General features: G+C 69.5%; 1 protein-coding gene across 1 annotated transcript in view; it reads right to left on the bottom strand.

Annotated features, from left to right (window-relative positions):
- Positions 1 to 3431: 3431 nt before the first annotated feature.
- RXRA (retinoid X receptor alpha) overlaps positions 3432 to 20964 on the bottom strand; it is a 71568-nt gene continuing 54035 nt past the window's right edge. The window contains exons 5-10 of the mRNA XM_062207285.1: positions 14308 to 14477; positions 12731 to 12860; positions 9718 to 9850; positions 7671 to 7762; positions 6576 to 6681; positions 3432 to 5739 (exon numbers count right to left, since the gene is read on the bottom strand). Coding sequence (XP_062063269.1) covers positions 5592 to 5739; positions 6576 to 6681; positions 7671 to 7762; positions 9718 to 9850; positions 12731 to 12860; positions 14308 to 14477 — 779 coding nt within the window. The 3' untranslated portion in view covers positions 3432 to 5591. The remainder of the gene's footprint in view (positions 5740 to 6575; positions 6682 to 7670; positions 7763 to 9717; positions 9851 to 12730; positions 12861 to 14307; positions 14478 to 20964) is intronic.

Here is a 20964-nt window from a genome sequence, read left to right as displayed (position 1 = left end):
GAGCTAAAAGAGCAGTGTTGCTCGCACCCACCCAAAGCTTTGGATTTGCACTCAGCAAACCGCTGGGCCCTTCCCTGAGTCCTTGTCCCTGCCCAGGGCCCCCAGCCCTGGACGCCCAGGACCCCCCAGCCCAGGCGAGCCGGCCTCCCACTGCCACTTGCACCTGTGACGGTTCTGCTCCAGGCAGCCAGGGGCCCCAGCTCCGTGCCCCTCGGATTCTCCCCGGCCCCTCACCGCCGCGCTGGGGCGCCCCAAACCCCTCCCAGGTTCTGACTCTGCTTGTTCTTGATGGCCTGGGGCTCCCAGGAGCACCGGCCGGGGGGGGGGGCAGGATGCCCTGGCTGCTTTCCTGGCTGGAGGGGGCGGTGCTGGGAGGAAGGCCTGGGAATGGGGGTGTCAGCTGCTGGGGTCTCTGCCTGCAGCCACTGGTGGGAGGGTGGCAGCAGGACGAAGGCCCTGCTCGGGCTGGCCTCCGGGAGGTCAGAGCCCCCTCCTCTTCACGGGACCCAGCACCTGCCCCTGGAGCTGGAGTAGGGCTCCCACCACGGGGCCCTGGGCCCACGGCACCAGGCACGGGAGCAGCACACTGCACTGGACGGACGAAAGGCCAATGGCCAATGAGGGACAGCAGATGAACACATGGTGGTGGGCGACAGGTGATAGATGGACGGACGGGCAAGGACCCTAGCCCCTGCCCCTTCCCCAAGGATCAGCCTCTCCTCCTCCGTCGCCCCCACACTGGAGTCTCCTCACCCCACAACAGGAGAGGGAGTGACAACTGTGGGGCTTTCCTGGGTGACCAGTGCCCTGGCCACAGTGACCCTGGGAGGCAGGGATCAGTCCTGACTGTAGTGACAGGGAGACGGAGACCCAGAGAGGGCAGGACTCGCCTCCCCCGCCGCTGCCCCACCCCCGCCCCGCCCAGAGAGGGCAGGACCTGCCACCCGTCCCCGCCCCCCACCCCGCCCCGCTCAGAGAGGGCAGGACCTGCCACCCGTCCCCGCCCCCCACCCCGCCCAGAGAGGGCAGGACTCGCCTGCCCCGCCCCCGCCCCGCCCAGAGAGGGCAGGACCTGCCTCCCCGCCCCCGCCCCGCCCCCGCCCCGCCCAGAGAGGGCAGGACCTGCCACCCCATCCCCGCCCCCCCACCCCGCCCCACCCAGAGAGGGCAGGACTCGCCTCCCCCGCCCCTGCCCCGCCCCCGCCCCGCCCAGAGAGGGCAGGACCTGCCACCCGCCCCCGCCCCGCCCAGAGAGGGCAGGACTCGCCTCCCCCGCCCCTGCCCCGCCCCCGCCCCGCCCAGAGAGGGCAGGACCTGCCGCCCCGTCCCCGCCCCCCCACCGCGGCCCCGCCCCACCTCACGCCCACCCCAGGCCCCAGCCTCTGATCAGTGGGCAGGCTGTGATGGACTCCCAGGGTCTCGGTGAAGCAGCGACGGTGGCCCCTGCCCACCTGACTTTATCAGCGTGGGGTGGGTGGGGCGTCTGGCTCTGGCAGAACTTCCCGGTGCCTCTGAGGGGTGGAGATGCCCACACACCCAAGGGACCAGAGCTGGAAGGGACCCAGCCTTGCCCAGCGCCTCCAGCAGGGGGCAGTGCCGCCTCACCTGGCAGGAACACGGCCCAGCCCAGGGAAGCCGGCAGCGTCTATGCAGGCCGGTCCCGAGGGAGTCGGGGAGCGGCTTCCTGTAGGGGCTCTGGGTCCGTGCAGCGGCCTGGGGTTCCGGGTTCTCTCTGGGCGTCTCTGCAGACGCATGCCTGCTGGACCTGAACGCCCCACTGCCCAACAGAGCCCCAGAGGTCCCCATCGGACACGGGCAGCCGGCGGGGACACGGGCGGCCGGCTGTGCACCAGGGAGCCAGGAGCTGGCATCTCCTACAACCCCTTCCTCCGGCCCCTCCTGCCCGAGGGCCCCAAGACTTCCCGAACCACCTTCGGCCACTCCTGGGTGCTACTGTCCCCAGACAGCAATGGCCCCAGCCCTCCGCCCTGGGTGACCTCTACAGGGGTCACCCCGTCTCCCCAGGATGCCCCCATGTTCTCATCACAGCTCGCCCACCGAGGGCAATGACAGCCCCTCTCCCCCTCCCCCAGAAAACAGCAGGGTATACAGTGGGTGCTTAGTAACACCCCAGCAAAAAGCCCCGCACTCGTCCCCTGCCGCAGGGGGTCTGAGTCCCTGCCCACGTGTGCCCAACTCCACCCACAATCAACTTAGCAAACCCGGCATCTCTGGTCCAGAGGGCCTGTCCTGGGCAAGTGTTGCCATGGCAACCAGAGACGGGCGAGAGGCTGGGTTGGTGCCGGAGCAGGTGGGGGGCAGCCCGGGGCTCCTGCTGGGCTGTGCTCAGTTCCCTCCCCCCTCTGCTTCCAGCCCGCAGTCCCGTGTCAGGGCCCTGCCCCACCTGGATGCAGCTGCCGCGTGGCCCACCGCAGGGGCCCCGGGAACCCACGGAGCCTCCCCTGGAGACCCCAGTGGCCCAGCCCGCACCCTCCTGGGGGGGCTCGCTCACTCACTCCCGAGGATGGGTGTCCCTGTGCGGGAGCACTGGGGGAGCAACTCACACCGGTTTGGCACAGGGGCGAGTGGGAGGTGGGACAAGAGGGCAACAGCCCACTCGTCCAGGTCCCCGAGGGCTCCACCACAGGGCCCGGCCACTGACCAGGAGCCGCGCTGGCCTGGGGGACACCCGTGGCCCCTCCGTCCCGGGAAGGCTGCCCTCGCCCCTTGGCACCTTGAGAGCCCCTGCAACGCCGAGCAGGTGATGGGTGATGGATGCGGTCGGGCGGGCCCCCGGGACCTGCAGAGATGTAGCGGGCGCCAGTCCCACGACGGGGAGTCCTCCGGGCAGTCCCAGCCCAGCTGTCAGAGGCCCGGAGCTGCAGGATGTGGCTGCCCCCCGCCCATCCCAAGGGGCAAGTGTCAGTGCCGGGGTCTTCACTCCACCGCAGGGAGTTAGCCAAGCCCCGCCCCCACTCCCTCAACTGCCATCGGCCCTGAGTGTGTCTGACCGTGTGTGTGCCTGAGCCACTGCGGGTGACGGCCCTGGCGCCGTCTGCCTGGCACCCCAGAGCAGGGCCCAGGCCAGCTGCTGCCTCCCTGGGCAGGTGGCCGGCTAGAGAAGGGCAGAGCAGCCCAGCTCCCAGACCGCAGGGAGACCAAGGGCATTCGCCACCCAGGACGGCGCAGCTGGGGCGCCCCTGCCCTGCTGTTAGTCAGGCCCCGGGGCCACGTCACTGACCGTGCCCCGCCCACTCAGGCCAGGCACAGGACCTGCCAGCGCCCACCGGGGCAGCCGTGGAACTGGCAGGAAGGGCGAGACTCCCCCCATGCTGGAGCTCGGGGGAGGAGCCAGCTGCAGCCCGCCCGCCCCTCGGGCACCCCAACTTCCAGCCCCAAAGAGCAAAGCCCCACACGGAACCAAGGAGCACTGGGTCGGAACCAAGGAGCACTGGATATATTTCGAGACGCTCACATGTAGTTTCTCGCTTCCCCGCGGTTCGCGTGGTGGGGCGGCCGCTTCCGTGGGCCGCTCGGGCGGGACGCGAATCCTGGAGCCCGGCGCCCGCCCCGCCCCCGCGTCCAGGTGTCCGTGAGGGATAAAATTACATTTGTACAAAAATAGATTTCTTTTTCTTTTTTTTCTTTTTTTTTTTCCCTTTCCCGCTGCTTCCGACATCTCCTCTCGTCTGTGCTCTCTGATCCGCCGGCCACGGCCACGCGAGCCGGGGCGGCCCGGAGCCACCCGCGCCCGAGCATCTGAAAATAGATGCGTCTCCAGGCCGGCAGACGCTCGGACCCGGGATCCCGCGAGCTGACGCCGACACGGGGCCGGTTCACAGGACGGGAACCAACTCAGGCCGTGGGGAGCCGCCACGCATCTCCTCGTCCCGCACGGCACACGCGTGTCACCACCACACACCTGCGTGCACGGGCCCCCCCCAACCCCAGCCCCGGCAGAGGGGCTCCCACAGCTGACCGTGGCAGGGGAGGGGGAGACGGGTGGGGCCGGGGTGGGAAGGGGTGGGGCCGACAAGCCGATGTCAGTGTCATCTTTAGAAAATTAAAGATTGTCCCAACCAAAACAATAATAATAATAATAATTACAAAAGAAATCACCATAATGGAGCCAGGCAGGTACTACTACTCAAAGGCTGGTTAAATAGAACTCCTCTCCCGAGCAGGGCGCCGACGCCGACGCCACACACAGCTCCCGCCACTCCCAGGAGACGCGGGAAGGGGACGGAGCTATGGGGGCCCTGGGTGGCGTGGGCCTGAGGGGCTGGGGCAGGGGTCTGCTTCCGGGGCCTCAGTGCATAGGCCAGCAAGCCAGGTGCCCCTGGCTGAGCCCATCTCCCCCGCGGGGGCGGGCCTTGCCCTTGGCCCCCACCTGGGAGGGGCACTGAGTGCCAGAGGCATCGGGCTGTGCTGGGCGCAGGGTGTCTCTCGGCCTGCGTCCCCGGCACCTCCGCGACCCGCGGGCTGCTCAGACTTCCTGGTGGCGTGGGGGGAGGGCAGGCTGGCCCCGCACACGTGTGCACCCACCTGGGGGCGGGGCTCACCACCAGCTTGGCTCAGCTCAGGGACCCCGGGAGGTCAGAGACAGCCCCTGTCTTCCCCAGACGCCAGAGAGCCCCCTCCTCACGCCGCCTGCGCCTCACCAGGGGCCTGCTGCAGACAAGCGAGGGGGGCCCCCAGCTCGGAGCCGGGGACACGACCCGGACTCGGGGCCTCCGTGCCAGGGGCCAGTTCACCCTGAGAGCGCCTCACAGGCCACAGCGGCCAGGAACCAGGAGCCGGACGGGCCCGTGGGGGAGGCCGCGCACCCGCCCCTTCCCCCAGAGCGGGTGTGAGGAGCCCCCAGACCAGGCTTCCCCTGCCTGGCCCTGGCGACACCGGGGACACTGGGCCGGGAGGTCCTGCGGCCCCACGGCCAGAGGACACGGAGACTCAGGTACTGGAGAAGCACACGGGCCCAGGCACTGCCCCCGCCCACCTCCCGTCCACACTGCTGTCTGGGCTGGACCTCGCAGGCGGGGGCACGGGCGCAGGCTGGGCGCCGAGGTCCGGCCACCCCAGGCTGGGCAAAGCCAACTCCAGGACAGCACACAGCGAGGACACCCAGGAGGGGCGCACGTGGCCCCCCAGCCGGCACGGTCACGGTCATCTTTGGAAAAAGGGGCTGCTCCCCCTACTAGTCCTGCGGGGTGGGGTCCTCCGCCCGGGCACGCCTGCCCCTCGTGCCCCTCGTGCCCCTCCTCGTGGCCCGGCTGGGGCTCTGAGCGGGCCACCACGGCTTGCTCCCAGGAGGGCGCTCGGGGAGGTTCTCCAAACCGCAACAAACAGCAAGAAACAAAGCCCCAGCCCCCCGCCCGCACCCTGGGGACCCCGTGAGCAGCCCCGACCCCCTGGCAGGGGCAGGCCTGGCGGGCCTCACGCCAGTTCTCGCCACTCGGGCCACTGCCCTGGGCCAGACGGTCTTCGTGAAGGCTCCAAGGAGGGCGCGCGAGTGGCATCCTGGGGTCCTGGGGTCCGGGCAGGCTGGGCTCGGGCCGAGCAGGGCGGCTGGCGTCCGGCGGGCGGGCGACGGCCTAAGTCAGCTGGTGGGGGGCTTCCAGCATCTCCATGAGAAAGGTGTCGATGGGCGTGTCCCCGATGAGCTTGAAGAAGAACAGGTGCTCCAGGCACTTGAGCCCGATGGAGCGCAGGGCGGGCAGGCGCAGCAGGAGCTTGGCGAACCTGCGGTGGGCGGGGCCAGTGAGGGCGGGGCCAGCGGGCAGGCCATCCCCTCCCCCAACCCCACCTTGTCCCCCCACCCTGCCCCCAACCTGAGCCCCTGAACCCGCAGGGAGATCTGCAGGGGGCGCGCCCAGACCCCAAGGAAGATCCCGGGGGCCTGGACCGAGACAGAGGCTCCAGGGCACTAGGGAGCCACAGCAGGAGAGGGAGCAGGCACCCTCGGCAGGCCTGGCCTCTCTTGACCTGGGGGCGGGGCTGGGTGTCCCCACGCCCCCTGCCCCTCCGTGCCCCCGCGCTCCCCCCCGCCCCTGCAGCCCCTGCATGCCCTCATTTGAAGGCACAGGCGCGGCTCAGGGCTGGAGCAGGGCCAGGCGCAGGCCATTTTCTGCTGAGCTGGCGAGATGGGCGAGGCAGGAAGCCAGGAAAAACAGGCAGGCTGCCGCCCCCTCCTGGGCTCCCCCTCCCCCTCCTGGAAGTTTCACTTTAAACCAAACCAGATGAGGCAGCAGGCGGCCGGTTAACTGTGTGCGTGCCGGTGCGGGGCCGGCGGGGCCCTCCCTGGCCGCCCGGCACCTTGCACCTGCACCGCCAGGCCCAGGAGCCCCCCAGACACAGGGCTGGAGCCGGGACACAGCCTGCATCTCCTGGACACTGTGTGCCTGCAGGCCAGAGACCCCGGGGCGGGGGCGGGGAGGGGGCCGGGTCCACCTCTGAGCACGGAGGTGAAGCACCCAGCATGCACCTGTGTGGCACAGCTGAGCCCAGCACCGACCGGGCAGGGCCGGCAGAGGGCGCCTCCCGCGGGCGGCAGTGGGGGCGGGGGGCGGCGGGCTCACCTCCCGGGCTGCTCGGGGTACTTGTGTTTGCAGTAGGCCTCCAGGGACGCGTAGACCTTCTCCCTCAGCGCCTCCACCTCGGCCGGGTTGGACAGCCCCTTGGAGTCTGCGGGAGAAGCGGCCGCACTGAGCCCCTGCCCGCGGCGCTCAGCACAGGGGTGGCCAGGACGCGCTGAGTTCGAGTCCCCCTTCCCCAGCTGCGGAGCGCAGGAGCCTGTGCACCCCTCCTCTGCTGCCGCGGTGCCCTGAGCCACACCGGTCCAGGCTCAGAGCCGGGGCTCGGCCGGGCCTGCGTGCTTCGTGGGGGCTGGGAGCCAGGGCAGGGCAGGGATGCCCAGGAGAGCTGGCGGAGCTGCCTGGGGACCTGGGGCTGCCCCAGCTCCGTCCAGTCCCAGGCCTCGTGGGCTATCACAGGTGGCCAAGCCACTGCGATGCACGTGGGGACCCAGCAGGGCCAGCCCGTGACCCCGCCTCCTGGGCACAGGGCTGCCGGCTGGGAGCAGGAACCTGGCCGGCACGGGCTCTCCTGCCAGCTCAGGCCACAGGGCAGGTGCTGGTGGCAGCAAGGGGGTCAGGGCCAGGGTCTCTGGGAGAAGACAGAAGCCCCCCAACTCCCTCCCCAACTAGGCCCCCAGAGAGGGCTCAGCCAGGCACGGCCTCAGCCTCCACCTGCCGCTTCCCCAGTGTCACGTCCCGGGGCAAGCGCTGCACCCCTCCACGCTGCACCCAGCCTCCCGGGGGCCAGGCTGGGCCCCCACCCAGCCCCCACCCCGGGCCCCGCCCTCTGCCCCAGCCACGCCCATCCCAACCACAGGGGCCCTGGGCCAGTCCTCCCCGGTCACCCCTGCCCATCACTGCCAGCAGCCTGGACACGTGGGCCCTGGGCGCTCAGGAGCAGCTCTGCCCGCCTGAGCCAGGGCCTGGGCACCGGTGTGGGTAGGCGCCGTGGACGACAGCGTCCCGCAGTCTGGGCAGACATCACCACCACCACCGACGAGGAGCGCTCGGGGGCAGGGAGCCGCCGGGGCACTTCCCGCGGTGAGCAGGGCGTGGCATGGGGCCACGGGGGCCACGGCTGCCCTGGCGTGGACATACCAGGGTTGAAGAGGACGATGGCGCGCAGGCAGCCCAGCTCCGTCTTGTCCATCTGCATGTCCCGCATCTTTGACACCAGCTCCGTGAGCACCCTGCGGGCAACAGGGCCACCCCAGGGCCCGGTCACATCCCAGACACCCAGCCCAGCCCCAGGGCTGCCCCAGGGGCCACACAGAGGGGGCCGGGTGTCACCCTGTGGGCTGCATTCTGAATGCCTGGCTGCCACAGAGGACCTGGTGACGCTGGGCCACGAGGAGCAGGACCTGGGCATGGCCTCCCGTCCTGCCCGGCTGGGGACAGGGCTCTCAACACGGCCCACAATGCGGCCTCGCTCCAGCCCACGCCTCCAGGAGCACACATGGCCTCCTCAGCCAGAGGGCAGGGCCCAGGGGCTCTCAGGCCCCATCAGCCTCCACCAGAGACCACGGCTGACCCCGGGTCCAGCCTGGCCACGTGGAGCCCTGTGCCCCCCAAGCCAGCCAAGGCCACAGGAGAAGGTCCAGCCCAGGAGGTGCTTGTGGGCCAAAGGCAGCTCTGAGTGTCTGCAGGCCGGGGAGGGCCGGGCTACTCCACACGGCCTGGAGACGAAGCAGGAGAGCCCAGGCCTCAGAGGCCCAGAGGCTGCAGGGCCCAGAGTACGGGCCCTGGCCGTCCACTCCCAGCAGGAGGCATGGAAAATACCAAAGGCCAGGTCACCATGCACGGGACCCCGCCGGCCATCCCAGGAGAAGCTGGGGCCAGTAGAGGCCTCTCCAGTCACTGCTCAGAGACCCCAAGGAGTAGAGCCCTGAGGCTGCCGCTGCCTGCTCCGCACCGGCCAGGGCCACGGCCAAAGCGCCAGGGAGGTGTGCCTGTGAGGGCGGGGTGCCGCCGCCTCCAGGGTTCCCCAGTGCACCACTTGGGTAAAAGGTGAGGCGGGGAACGGGCTGTGGTGGAGCAGGTACCATCACCACCCGGGACGCCGGCATCCCATGTGGGCGCCAGTTCAAGTCCCGGCTGCTCGACTTCCCATTCAGCTCTCCACTGTGGCCTGGGAAAGCAGTAGAAGATGGCCCATGTCCTTGGGCCCCTGCACCCGCGTGGGAGACCTGAGGAAGCTCCTGGCTCCTGGCTTCAGCCTGGCCCAGTCCCGACCGCCATGGCTTTGGGGGAGTGAACCAGCAGATGGAAGACACTTTTCCTCTCTCTCTTCCTCTCTTTTCCTGTTATTGTTTCAAATAAATAAATCTAAAAAAAAAAAAACCCAACCAGGACCTGGGGGTTTCCTGTGTAAGGCCCCCGAGGCCGTGGCTCGGCCCAGTGGCTGCCGGCCCAGGGGCCACTGACCGCTGCGCCCGGCGCACCCCAGCCTCCTGGGGCTGCCCCCGTGCTCCCTCTGGAGTGTCCTGGGGGCTGCCCCCGTGCTTCCAGGCTGGGGGGGGGCTCTGCCCACTGCCGGCGGGGTGGTCCCTGGGACCCGCTGCAGCCACTCCTCCTAGCTCACCCCCAGTGCCCAGCCTGGAGCCGATGTGAGGTCCTCCCGGGGTTGGTCACAGCCTTGCACAAGACGAGGGCTGGCAGAGACCGAGAAAGGACGCAGGCAGAGGGGCAGGGGGCACAGAGGGAGCAGCACCGCCCAGGCGTGAGAGGGGCTGCAACAGGAGGAGAGGGCGACCATCGGGGCACCAGGGCCCGCTGGGTAACGGCAGTGCGAGCTTCCCTGATTCAAATGTAAAACCAGGAAGGGGCCCAAAGTGGCCATGGCGGATCTCAACCACCCCAGGCGCTGGACGCAGGTGGGGCTTCCTTCTCCACGCCCCCCAGGGCCTTCCCCCGCCATGCCCAGAGACAGCCTGGGCGGCTGACCCCTCCCCGAGACAGCCTGGGTGGCTGACCCCCCCCCCCCGCCCTGAGACAGCCCAGGCAGCTGACCCCCACCCCCACCCCCCAGAGACAGCCGGGGCGGCTGACCCCCCACCCCCACCCCCCCGAGACAGCCCTGGGCGGCTGACCCCCCAGAGACAGCCGGGGCGGCTGAGCCCGCCCACCTGTCAAAGATGGCGCCCACCTGTCAAAGATGGCGCCCACGCCCGCGCTGTGGGCGCTGTTTCGGTGCACGTGCAGCCCGGTGGCGAGCAGGATGCCGTCCTTCACGGCGATGGAGCGGTGGGAGAAGGAGGCGATGAGCAGCTCGTTCCAGCCTGGGGGGGAGGCACTGTCACTCACTCGTCCCGGCCCCACCCTGCTCCTAACCCTGGCCGGTCCCCGAGGCAGCCTGCCCCTCCGGGTTCCCAAAGAGGGCTCTAGGGAACCCCAGCCCCCCCGGGGTGCCCCAGGACAGAGGTTCCGGAACGCAGAAGTCTGGGGACGCCTCTCCCTTCAGAGCACACGCCTGTCCCTGCGGCTGCGGCCGCGTGCAGCCCGGGAAAACCGCCTTCTGCCGGTGCGGGGCTACGGCTTCCAGCCCGGCCCGACTCAGGCTCGGGGCGCCACGCGGAGGGCCACGGGGGCGTGTGTGCCACGTGGGGGGCCTCATGGGGGTCACGGGGACGAGTGTGCCACTGGGGGCCTCGTGGGGATCACGGGGACGAGTGTGCCACTGGGGGCCTCGTGGGGGTCACGGGGACGAGTGTGCCACTGGGGGCCTCGTGGGGATCACGGGGACGAGTGTGCCACTGGGGGCCTCGTGGGGGCCACGGGGGCATGTGTGCCACATGGGGGGCCGCGGGGAGGGCCACGGAGTCGAGTGTGCCACTGGGGGCCTCGTGGGGTCCATGTGGAGGGCCGTGGGGGCACAGGGGTGCCACGGGGTCTATTTGCCACATGGGGGAGCACAGGGTGTCGGGGGAGTGCCACGTGGAGGGCCACAGGGGGTTGGGGGGTTGAGTGTGCCCTGTGGAGGGTCACGGGGTCGAGTGTGCCACGTGGAAGGCCACAGAATGTCTCACTACTGACAGGAAACAAGACAGGCTGGAGCGACAGCTCCCACAAAACCAGAGCAGGCATCAGAGGGTTAACAGACAGACCAGCTTCTGAGCAGGAAGGACCCTGTGACCCAGGTAACACCAGGACACCCACGGCCACCATGAACGCACGCGAGGTCCTGGGTCCCACGGCAACAGCCCTGCTAGGGCGTCCACCACAGGCCACCTGCGGTCCTACAACAGTCAGGCCAGGGCCCGTGCTGGGCACATCCAGGGCGGCGGGGACCTGCGTGTGGCACCTGTCCCCCCTCCCCCGCCAGCTTCTCGCAGTGCCACTCCCTAACACTGACTGCAGGACCCACAGGGACCCGGCCGTCAGCAGACCAGATCACCCGAGACCCCGAGCCAGGCCACCCCCACCTCGGCGCTGCCTGGCAGGCAGGGGCTGTCACCAGCGTCTGGGGTCTGCTCCCCGGATGGTAGCACGCGAGGGGCGGCTGGAGGAGCTGGGGGCACAGCCCGGGCCCAGCTCGGCCCAGGGCAGCAAGGGGCCGGCGGCCGCCCGAGAGGGACCGGGAGGGGCTCAGAGGGGGCGTCTGCGGAGAGCTGGCCAACATCCCGCACCACCGATGCGACACGCAGGCCCCCAAGGCTCCGCCAAGCCCCGCAGCACGACCCCAGCCTCCGTGGCCTCACAGCTGCCCGAGCTCTGAGCCCGGGGCGCCTTCAACCTGACGCCTGCAGTCAGGTGCCCAGCAGCGGGCAGGTGCGCCCCGAGCACGCCAGCTCACAGCTGGGCCAGCCCCGCCTCCAGCTCACAACCCCGCCTCAGTCTCACCACTGCTGCCTCCCCTCCCCGCCCCACCCCTGCCCGAGAGCTCCTGAGGTTGGGGAGGGAGCAGGGGCCGGCCAGCATCGAGAGGCACCGTGGAGCTAGGTGAGGTCAGCACGGCACACGGGACACTGGGGACCTCCCAGGCACACAGCAGCTGGCTGCACTGTCGCACCCCGTCCACCCCCGGCACCCTCCGCGGTCACTTCTCCACGCCTCTGCGAACCTGAGTGCAGGTAGGGTGCGGAGTCGGCCCGAGCAAGGGGCCCAGGCCCTGCAGGGCCAGATCCACAGACCCAGCTCCAAGCCGTCCTCCCCCGGGCAGGGCCGCTGGGCGCCATCAGCCGTGGGCAGACACCGCCCACAGGCCTGGCAGTGGTGCTGGCCAGTACCACACTAACCTCCCAGGGACTGGGCTGCGGGACAGCCCTGCACTCAGCACCCTGACTCCCCCCAACCCACGCAAAGAGAACCCAGCCAGGCCTGCACAGCCCAAGTCAGCCACACCCCCGCATGGGCCAGAGGGGAGGCTCAGGGTGAGGAGCCGCCGCCTGCTGGCAGAGCCACCTCCCACGCGGGAGCCAAGCTTTCAGGCCCGGCTGCCCCACTTCTGATCCAGCTCCCTGCTAATCCGCCTCGGAGAGCAGGGGAGGACGCCCCAGGTGCCTGGGCCTGCACCCGCCCGGGAGACCCGGATGGAGCTCCTGGCTCTGGCCAGGAACCAGGCAGTTGCGGCCATCTGGGAAGTGACCCAGCAGCTGGAAGATCTCCCCCTCCCTCTTCCTCTCCCTCTCTCCCTCTGTCACGCCAATCTAAAGAAAGAGCCAAGCGCACAGCCCCAGAGCCCCTGCAGCCGACGCCAGCCAGGCCCTGTCCCGAGCGCCCGGCTAGCACGGGCTCCCACCGCCGGCTCCCCTGGGCAGGACGGGAGCCCACCCAGCGGGGGCATCAGAGCCCTATGCTGGCGCCCACTCCGCCCGACGTGCACAGGACTGCTGGCCCTGCACGTGGGAAACTGAGACACAGAGTGGGCTCGAACCCAGAAGCTCAGCGCCGGACATGCCACTCACAGCCCTCCAGGGGCTCAGTGCAGAGCACGGGCAGCCGGCCTCGCCCACCCCGGAGCCAGGCTCCCACCCGGCACTCCAGCCACCCCCGGATGGGAGAGGTGGAGCTGGAGGCGGAGCCAGGCAGGCCTGCATGGGGGGGACTGCGGCCAGGGTCGGGGGTGCGGCCTGCATGGGGGGGAAACGGCCACAAAGCACAGGCCCCTGGGCAGCCCCGGCTCCCGCCCACCGGCCCTGCGCCCGCCCCGCCCCACTCACCTGCCCGCAGCAGGATGACCTGGTCGTCCAGGGGCAGCTCGGAGAAGTGGGGGACGCGCTTGGCCCACTCCACGAGGGTGAACAGCTGCTTGTCGGCCGCCTGGCAGATGTTGGTGACGGGGTCGTTGGGCTGCGGGGGGAGCGGACAGTTGCTCAGCCCGTGCACTGACGGAGAGCCCACCCGGGACTGATCCCGGCCCACCTGCCACCACACGAGGGGCTCGGCGACGGTCACAGGCCACGCCCCGAGTGAACAGGAGGGGCTCTGCGGGCGGGGCTCCCCGAGGGCCAGAATCGAGATGGCGGGGAGCCCGAGGAGGTGGCTCGGCCTGGCCCCGCTCCCCGAGGGCCTGCACGGGGCCCAGCCCGGGAGGCTGACCTGGGGCCTCTGGCTGGGAGAACCGCGCGGTCCTGAGTGGGGACCCCGCACAGCCCCGGGCAGGCAGGAGCCCAGCTACGCTGGGTGTGGGAGCTGTGGTGGCCATGTGCACCGATGACACCGAGGGCCCCAGCGGCCCAGGCGTGGAGGCGCCGCCCGGCCACAATCACACAGGCACCCCGGGGGTGGTGGGCAAGGGGAGAGACCCATGGCCCAGGTTCTGCTGGAGTGCCAGCACACGGCAGGAGGCACCTCTGCGGCCAGAGCCATCGGCTCGCCCGACCCGACGCCGCGCCCGGTGAGCGAGCCACCAAGGGCGCCGGGGAGGCATCGGCTGCAGGAGCTGGGGGGGGTTGGGCAGACAGGGGCCCTGGCACCAGCATGGGGTCGAGGGCTCCCTGGCGGGGGACCAGTGCACAGAGCAGACAGCACGTGGGGTGCAGAGCCAGTGGCCAGGGAGCGGAGGAGGTGCCGGGCTCGGCCCCGTCCCAGCAGGGCCAGGCCTGCAGGGGGCCCTGGGCGGGGGGAGGCCAGGCTGACCCTGAGGTCTGCGTGGGCCAGGTCTCTGGTGGCCGGCCACAGGGCTCCGTCCCAGTGCTGAGTCCTTGGGAGACAGACACAGCGGGGCAGGGCAGGCACAGGGCGAGCTCAGGGGCACTCAGGGTGAGAAGCAGAGGGAAGGCGGCGTCAGCTGAGGGGGCTGGGATGGGGGCTGCCTCTCCCCCAATCCTCGTCTCAAACCCACCAGCGTAGAAGCAACTGCTGGGTCCTGGCAGGTGCATATGTCGGGGGAGACGCAGGGGTCACGGGCACTCAGAGTGCGGGACCAGCGGGGTCAGGGTCAGTGTCGGGGACCAGTGGGGTCAGGGTCTCGGGCGGTCACTGTGGGCTGAGCTGACAGCTGCCTGGCCTCTGGCTGGTCCTACAGCGTAGGCCCCGAGGCCCCTCCCCCAGCCCCGGGGCCGAGGCCAGCAGCCACAGCCGCGAGGCGGCTCCGCCGTCTGCCCGCGGATGGGCCAGCGCCAGGGGCTGCCTGCCACACTGCTCACCTGGGGCCACCGCCCTCCCCGAGAGGGGCAGAGACCCTGAGGCAGGGACAGCCCCTGCACCCGGGAGGCCAACCCCTGGGGATGCGGCCAGGCCCCTGCCCCCTGCTGGGCCTCTGCCTGCCAGGCGCCCCCAGCCCCGCTGCTCTCACCGAGCTGGGGTTCAGCCCCATGTTGGCCTCCACGTAGGTCTCGGTCTTGGGCTCCACGGCCAGCTCGGCCTCCAGGATCTTCTCCACGGGCATGTCCTCGTTGGCGCTGCTGGTGGACTCCACCTCGTTCTCGTTCCGATCCTTGCCCCGCTGCCGCTCCTCCTGTACGGCTAGGGCAAGGGCAGAGGCAGCGCCCGTGAGCCTGGGCCGCGCCCCGAGAACGGAGGCCACCGACAGCCTGCCCGGGCCAGCAGGGAGTGAGGAGGGCCATGGGGCTACCCTGGAGATGGGATACAGACTCGGGGACAGCCAGGAGGGCTTCCTGGAGGAGGTAAACTGGGATAGGGTGTAGGTGAGGAAACAGCAGGTGCAAAGGCCCAGAGCGGAACAGAGCCAGCTCCTGGGAGGAGTGGGCGGCCATGCCGGGGACGAGCCAGGGAATGGGCACAGCGGGGCTCGGTCTCTGGCAGTGGGAGGCCCCTACTGGCAGACTCCCAAGCCCTGCTCCCGGCCCTGCCCAGCCACACCCGGGCCTCGGGCGGCTCCTTCCCGGTGCCACTGAGCCCCAGGACTGCCGGCCACTCCCCACGAGTGCCAGTCGGTCAGCCGTGGTAGGGGCCGAGACGCGGTGACATCTGCTGGGCCCCGGGGTCCCCCTCGCTGCCCACGCACAAGATCAGGTCAGCTGACTCCAACAGCTGCCCAGCCTGGGGCCGGTCGCACTGTCCCAACCCCACTTCCCAGACGAGGCCAAGGCTCAGAGAGGCGACTTGTCCCAGCAAACAGCAGGGCCAGGGCTCCCACCCCTGCACCCCAAGGGCTCCCACGCCCCCCCACCCCTGCACCCCAAGGGCTCCCACGCCCCCACCCCTGCACCCCCAGGCTCCCATGCCCCCCACCCCTGCACCCCGAGGGCTCTCATGCCCCCCACCCCTGCACCCCCAGGGCTCCCACGCCCCCCACCCTTGCACTCCCAGGCTCCCATGCCCTGCACCCCGAGGGCTCCCATGCCCCCACCCCTGTACCCCCAGGGCTCCCATGCCCCACCTCTGAACCCCCCAGGGCTCCCACGCACCCCCCAGCGTTCCACACCTCCCCACCCCCTGCACCCCAACCCAGGCTCGGATGCCCAGCAGCACCAAGTCCTCCCCCAGGCGGGGCTGGGGGTCGCTCACACCTGCCCTCTCCTGGCCCCACCCCCAGCACAGTGGCTACCAACCCCGCGAGCCCGCCCACCTGCAGAGCCGCCTCCCTGCCCAGCTCCCGGGCCGAGCCCAGGCCACCTCACGCAGGCTTCTCGCCCCCGTCTTCAGGTCTGGCAGACCCAAGGCACAGCCGGAGGGACAGGCGGTGCCCGCGCCTCGGCTGCCCAGCCTGCGGCAGCCCTGGGGACCTCACGTGCCCGCGTACCCCAGGCTGCCGGCCGTGCTGGCCCCGCGTGGTCCCCTCAGGGCCACCGCAGGGACAGCGTGCAGCCACCTGTGCCAGTGAGGGCTGAGGGCAGCCCCCGGGGGACTTCCCATCCGCGTGGCGAGACGCCGGGACGGGGCCCAGGACGCACGCTGGCCAGGCCAGGCAGAGCCTGCAGGCGGCATCCTGCGCGCCGGGCTCTTCTCGAACACTGACAGCAGGGGCCGGAGGGGCCGAGGCTGCAGGCAGATGGCGAGGGCCCGGCAGGCACTGCGGGGGCTTGCCCAGCATCTAGCAGCCCCCAGCCCCCGGCCCCCCATGGCAGGAGCCAGCCCGTGGCAGGGTCACTCCCACACCCCAGAGGGCAGCTGTGGGGACGCGAGAGCTGCGCCTGCAGTGACCCCGAGGTCAGAGGTCCTGGGCAGAGTTCGGGGCCTCAGCAGGACGCAGCCAAGGGCACGCGACAGTGCAACAGCCGCAGCTCAGCCAGTGGGGAAACTGAGGCCGGTGAGCCCAAGGGGCGTGACCAAGCTCCCAGGGCAGGGGGCAGCTTAGAGCTGCAGGCCCTGGGGTCAGGCAGCCCCAGGCCCCCCAGCAGCTGTGCGGCCTTGAGCAAGGCCCCTCCCCGCCACAACCCAGCCATGCACCTGCCCCTGGGAGCGGCCTGGGCAGACGCCTGGGCGGCCTTGGAGCCCAGGGCTTTGTCCCCCAGAGACACCACCCCCCGCTCCGCCCACCCTGGCTGGCCCAGCTCCGGGGATTCTCCCACTCGGAGACGGCTCCCCGGCGGGCGCGGGTAGCCCCAGCCCAGGGCCGCAGTGCCCCGGGATGCCTGGGGCTGGCAGGCGAGGGGGACTCTCGGGCACCTGGCTCCCCGGCGGGGGCGGCCGAGAATTCATTAGCGCGTGTTTTGCGAGCACTTTGAAGCTGTGAAGAGCCCGCGGCTCCGGCAGCATCATTATAAATATTACCGCGTTATTTATAGCCGGCGGGGGGCGGGGCCGGCACTCATGTGCTGCCAGCGAGACGCAGTCATGTTTGACTTACGCTCTGCTGGCGCCGGGGAGGCCGGGCGGTGCAGGCGGCGCGGGGGTGGCCGGGGGAGACAGGAGCCTGCAGAGCCCAGCCGGCCGGGGCCCCAACCCTGCCCGCGGTGAGCGGGTCTCAGCGCGGGCAGACGGCTCTGCAGGGCGGGGGCCGGGTGCCCCCTCCTGCTCCGCCGGCCTGGGCAGCACTGCACCCCCCAAGGCACTGGCCTCGCAGCCGCTGCCCCGGGCTCAGCGGGACCCAGATGTCCTGCCGGGAACTTGGGGTCCAGGTCCCTCCACCTCACAGGGGTGGCCTCCTGACCCACAAGGCGGACACGCGGACGGACACAAGGCCACACAGGCATGTGCACACATACACACACACACCTGTACACACCTGCGCACCCTGACTCACGCTGGGGGCTCTGCCAGGCAAGCACCGTGCCGTCACCTGCCGCGCTCCCCCCACGAGCCCACGGGGGTCGCACTGCTGCCCACAGCACCCAAGGAGACGCGCTCGCCCAGTGTCACGGAGCTAGTCTGTGCCTACAGAACCCGTGCACACATGCACACGCACACACACGCATGCACACACGCACGCACGCACACATAGCACACACATGTGTACGCACACGCAGTGCACACGTGCACATACATGCACACACAATACAATGCACGTGTGCACGCATAGCACACACGTGTGTACACATGCAGTACACACGTGCACATACATGTACACACACAATACACATGCACGCACACACACGTGTACACACACGCGTGCACACGCACACACACCAACCAAGTGCTGCCCCTTCTCTGCCCAGTCCTTCCGGCCGGGGACGGGGTACAGGAAGGAAATGGGGCGAGGCCTTCCTGGGGGTGGAAGGAAGTGGAGTGCGGATGCCCCCCGCTGGCCCCGTGTCACCATCCCAGAGGGCAGCAGCCAGGCCTCCTCCATCCAACTGGGATCCCGCCCCCCGACCAGGCACACCTGCAGGCCCCCAGCCCTGCCGCCGGCTGCTCTCACAAACAGGCCTGGGCGCAGCCCGGCAAGGGGCCAGGGCCCCACCCGTGGCTTTCCCAGGGGCCTCTGCCCACCCCGGGCCCGGGAATGCAGCCCGACAAGTCCCTGCGGCTGCCCGTGGGCGCAGGCCCCTGCGGTTGCCCAACAGGAGATGCTATCTCCTGCAGCTCCCCTCACCAGAGGCGCAGGGTGGGGGCCCCTCTGCCCCCCACACTGAACCACCCGGGGGGTCCTGAGGTCGGCCAGGCCCGGCTGCTTCCCTGCGGCACTGGCCCGGCAGCCAGGCCCAAGGACAGCCTCAGGTCCCTGGGCCGTGCCCACGTGCCGGGCGGGGGGTCCTCACATCCCCCGGGCTCCAGGCCAAGGCACCTGCGGTGGGCAAACCGGCCTCACGGCCCCACTGAGGGCTGCCCTGCTCTGCCCGACCCCCACAGCCCACAGCCCTGGCCGCCACCACCGGGGAGCCCTCCTCGCCGCGGTCTGCCCAGGAGAGCGAGGGGCACCACCCGGCCTGGGAACCTGATGGGCCCGGGGCAGGGGAGGGCGCGGGAGGGCCGGGCCTGCCCCTCCTCCTCTCTGCGGGCACAGGGGCCCTGGGTGGGGGGCTCTGACCACACGTCTGTGACTCACACCCCAGCTGGAGTCGGGGATGGGTCAGGGGTCAGGATGGCATGCTGCCCAGGCGACAAGCCCAGAGAGGGAGAAGGGCAGGAGTGGCGCCCAGGCCACAGGCTCTGGACCTTGATGAAGGCCCTGCCCACGGCCGGCCCGAGGGCCCCCACAGCCCACATGGCCACTGAGGCGGGGAGGGGCAGGTGCCCAGCGAGCACTGGTCTGTCGACCGGTTGTGAGTGGGCACCAGGAGGCGCCAGCCCCACGGCCCCGAGGCTGCACTGGGCGGGGACACGGCTGGCGCCACACTCTCGCGCCTTGGGCACATTAGGGGGCTGGGAGCAGATGGGCACCCAGGTGGCCAGGCCGCGGGGCCGCGGGGCCACGGGAAGAAGCCAGCGCAGGCTGGACCCCCGTGGGTTCCTCTCTGGGGCTCAGAGCTGCCAGCCCCACCCTCAGCAGTCACTGTCCCCCGCAGCCCGGCACGGTGCTCACACGGCCATCAGGGGACGTCTCCTCGCCCAGCCCGGCCTGAGGCCGGATCAGGTGCCTCCTCCGGGCTCCCGCGGGGCCTGGGCTTCCCTGGAACTGACCGCGCCCCGGGGGACTTGCCTGCTTACCTGAGGTCACTTCCAAGGGACATCAGTGCCTGGCACCAGGGCAGGCACTCCATGAGGGAGCAGGCGCCCACGTGCACCCAGACCCACGTGCTGGGGCCTCCTTTGGAGCCTCCGGCCAGGCCTCACACCCCCAGGCCTCTAGGACGTGAGCCCCACCCGGCCAGCTGCCCACCATGCCCCTGCCTCCCTGACTGTGAGGGGCGCCCAGAGACCAGGGCAGGCACACAGCCCCTGGCTGGCAACGCCTCCCCCGCTATCCCCGGCTGGCAACGCCTCCCCCGCCACCCCCAGCTGGCAACGCCTCCCCCAGCCCCCCGGCAGCACCAGAACAAGGTCTGGACAGCAGCCAGCCCAGCACTGGACCCTGGATGCGGCCTGGACCCTCTGGGCCTCAGTTGCTCCTCCTGTACCGTGAGCACCAAGTGCACCACGAAACACATGTCCCAGGAGAACCACATGGCCCCGGCCACGGCCACAGCACATTCCACGGGCAGCCAAGCAGGCAGTCCTGCAGGAGTGGAGACCAGCTCAGGGTCTGGTTCTCAATGAGAATAACGGAAGCTGGGAAAACACACACACACGTGTACACACACATACACACACATACATACACACATGCATACATACAAGACAAACATGTACATACACACGTACACACATACACACATATACGTACACACATACACACTTATACATACACACATGCATACATACATATACACACGCACACATGTACATACATACACACGTACACACATACATATATGTACACACATGCATACATACAAGACACACATGCATACATACACACATGTACATACACACGTACACACATATACATACACATACACACATGCACATGCCCGTACATAAACATACATGTACATACATACATACGCACACAAACCCACAAAGCAACGTGGAATCTGTAGCTCCCTGGCCCCACTGGGGGCACAGCTCAACAGGGAGGTGTTGGCACAGAGCCCACGGGGCCCAGTCCATCAGGGGCCAGGGGGAAGGAAGCAAGACACATGTGTGAGACCATGGGAGCAGCCACAGAACAGACACATGTGTGAGACCACAGGAGCAGCCACAGAATAGACACACATGTGTGAGGCCATAGGAGCAGCCACAGAATAGACACACATGTGTGAGACCATGGGAGAAGCCACAGAATAGACACACATGTGTGAGACCACAGAAGCAGCCACAGAACAGACACGTGTGTGAGACCACAGGAGCAGCCACAGAATAGACACACATGTGTGAGACCACGGAAGCAGCCACAGGACAGACACGTGTGTGAGACCACAGGAGCAGCCACAGAATAGACACACATGTGTGAGACCACGGAAGCAGCCACAGAACACACGTGTGTGAGACCACAGGAGCAGCCACAGAACACACACGTGTGAGACCACAGGAGCAGCCACAGAACAGACACGTGTGTGAGACCACGGGAGCAGCCACAGAACACACACGTGTGAGACCACAGGAGCAGCCACAGAACAGACACGTGTGTGAGACCACGGGAGCAGCCACAGAACACACACATGTGAGACCACAGGAGCAGCCACAGAACAGACACGTGTGTGAGACCACAGGAGCAGCCACAGAACAGACACGTGTGAGACCACAGGAGCAGCCACAGAATAGACACACATGTGTGAGACCACGGGAGCAGCCACAGAACAGACACACGCATGTGAGACCACGGGAGCAGCCTCCGCGGCAACCACAGCCCACACCTGGCTGGACGCCTGGGCTCTCAGTCACCTCAGGGGAGTGGGCTCCCTGCCACCCACTCCCCACACCAAGTTCTGCCAGCACAAGGGCTTCAAAGCCCTGAGGCAGGGCCTGAGGCACCTGTCCTGCCGGCAGCCACCCCGGGCAGGGGCAGGGGCAGGCGGGGCCTCAGGAGGAAGCAGAGCGCAGGACGATGCCCCCACCCTGACGGCCA

This window comes from Lepus europaeus, chromosome 12, assembly GCF_033115175.1.
Source record: "Lepus europaeus isolate LE1 chromosome 12, mLepTim1.pri, whole genome shotgun sequence".
Taxonomy (NCBI): domain Eukaryota; kingdom Metazoa; phylum Chordata; class Mammalia; order Lagomorpha; family Leporidae; genus Lepus; species Lepus europaeus.
Note: the sequence above shows the minus strand (reverse complement) of the source record. Positions and strands in the feature narration are given on the sequence as shown.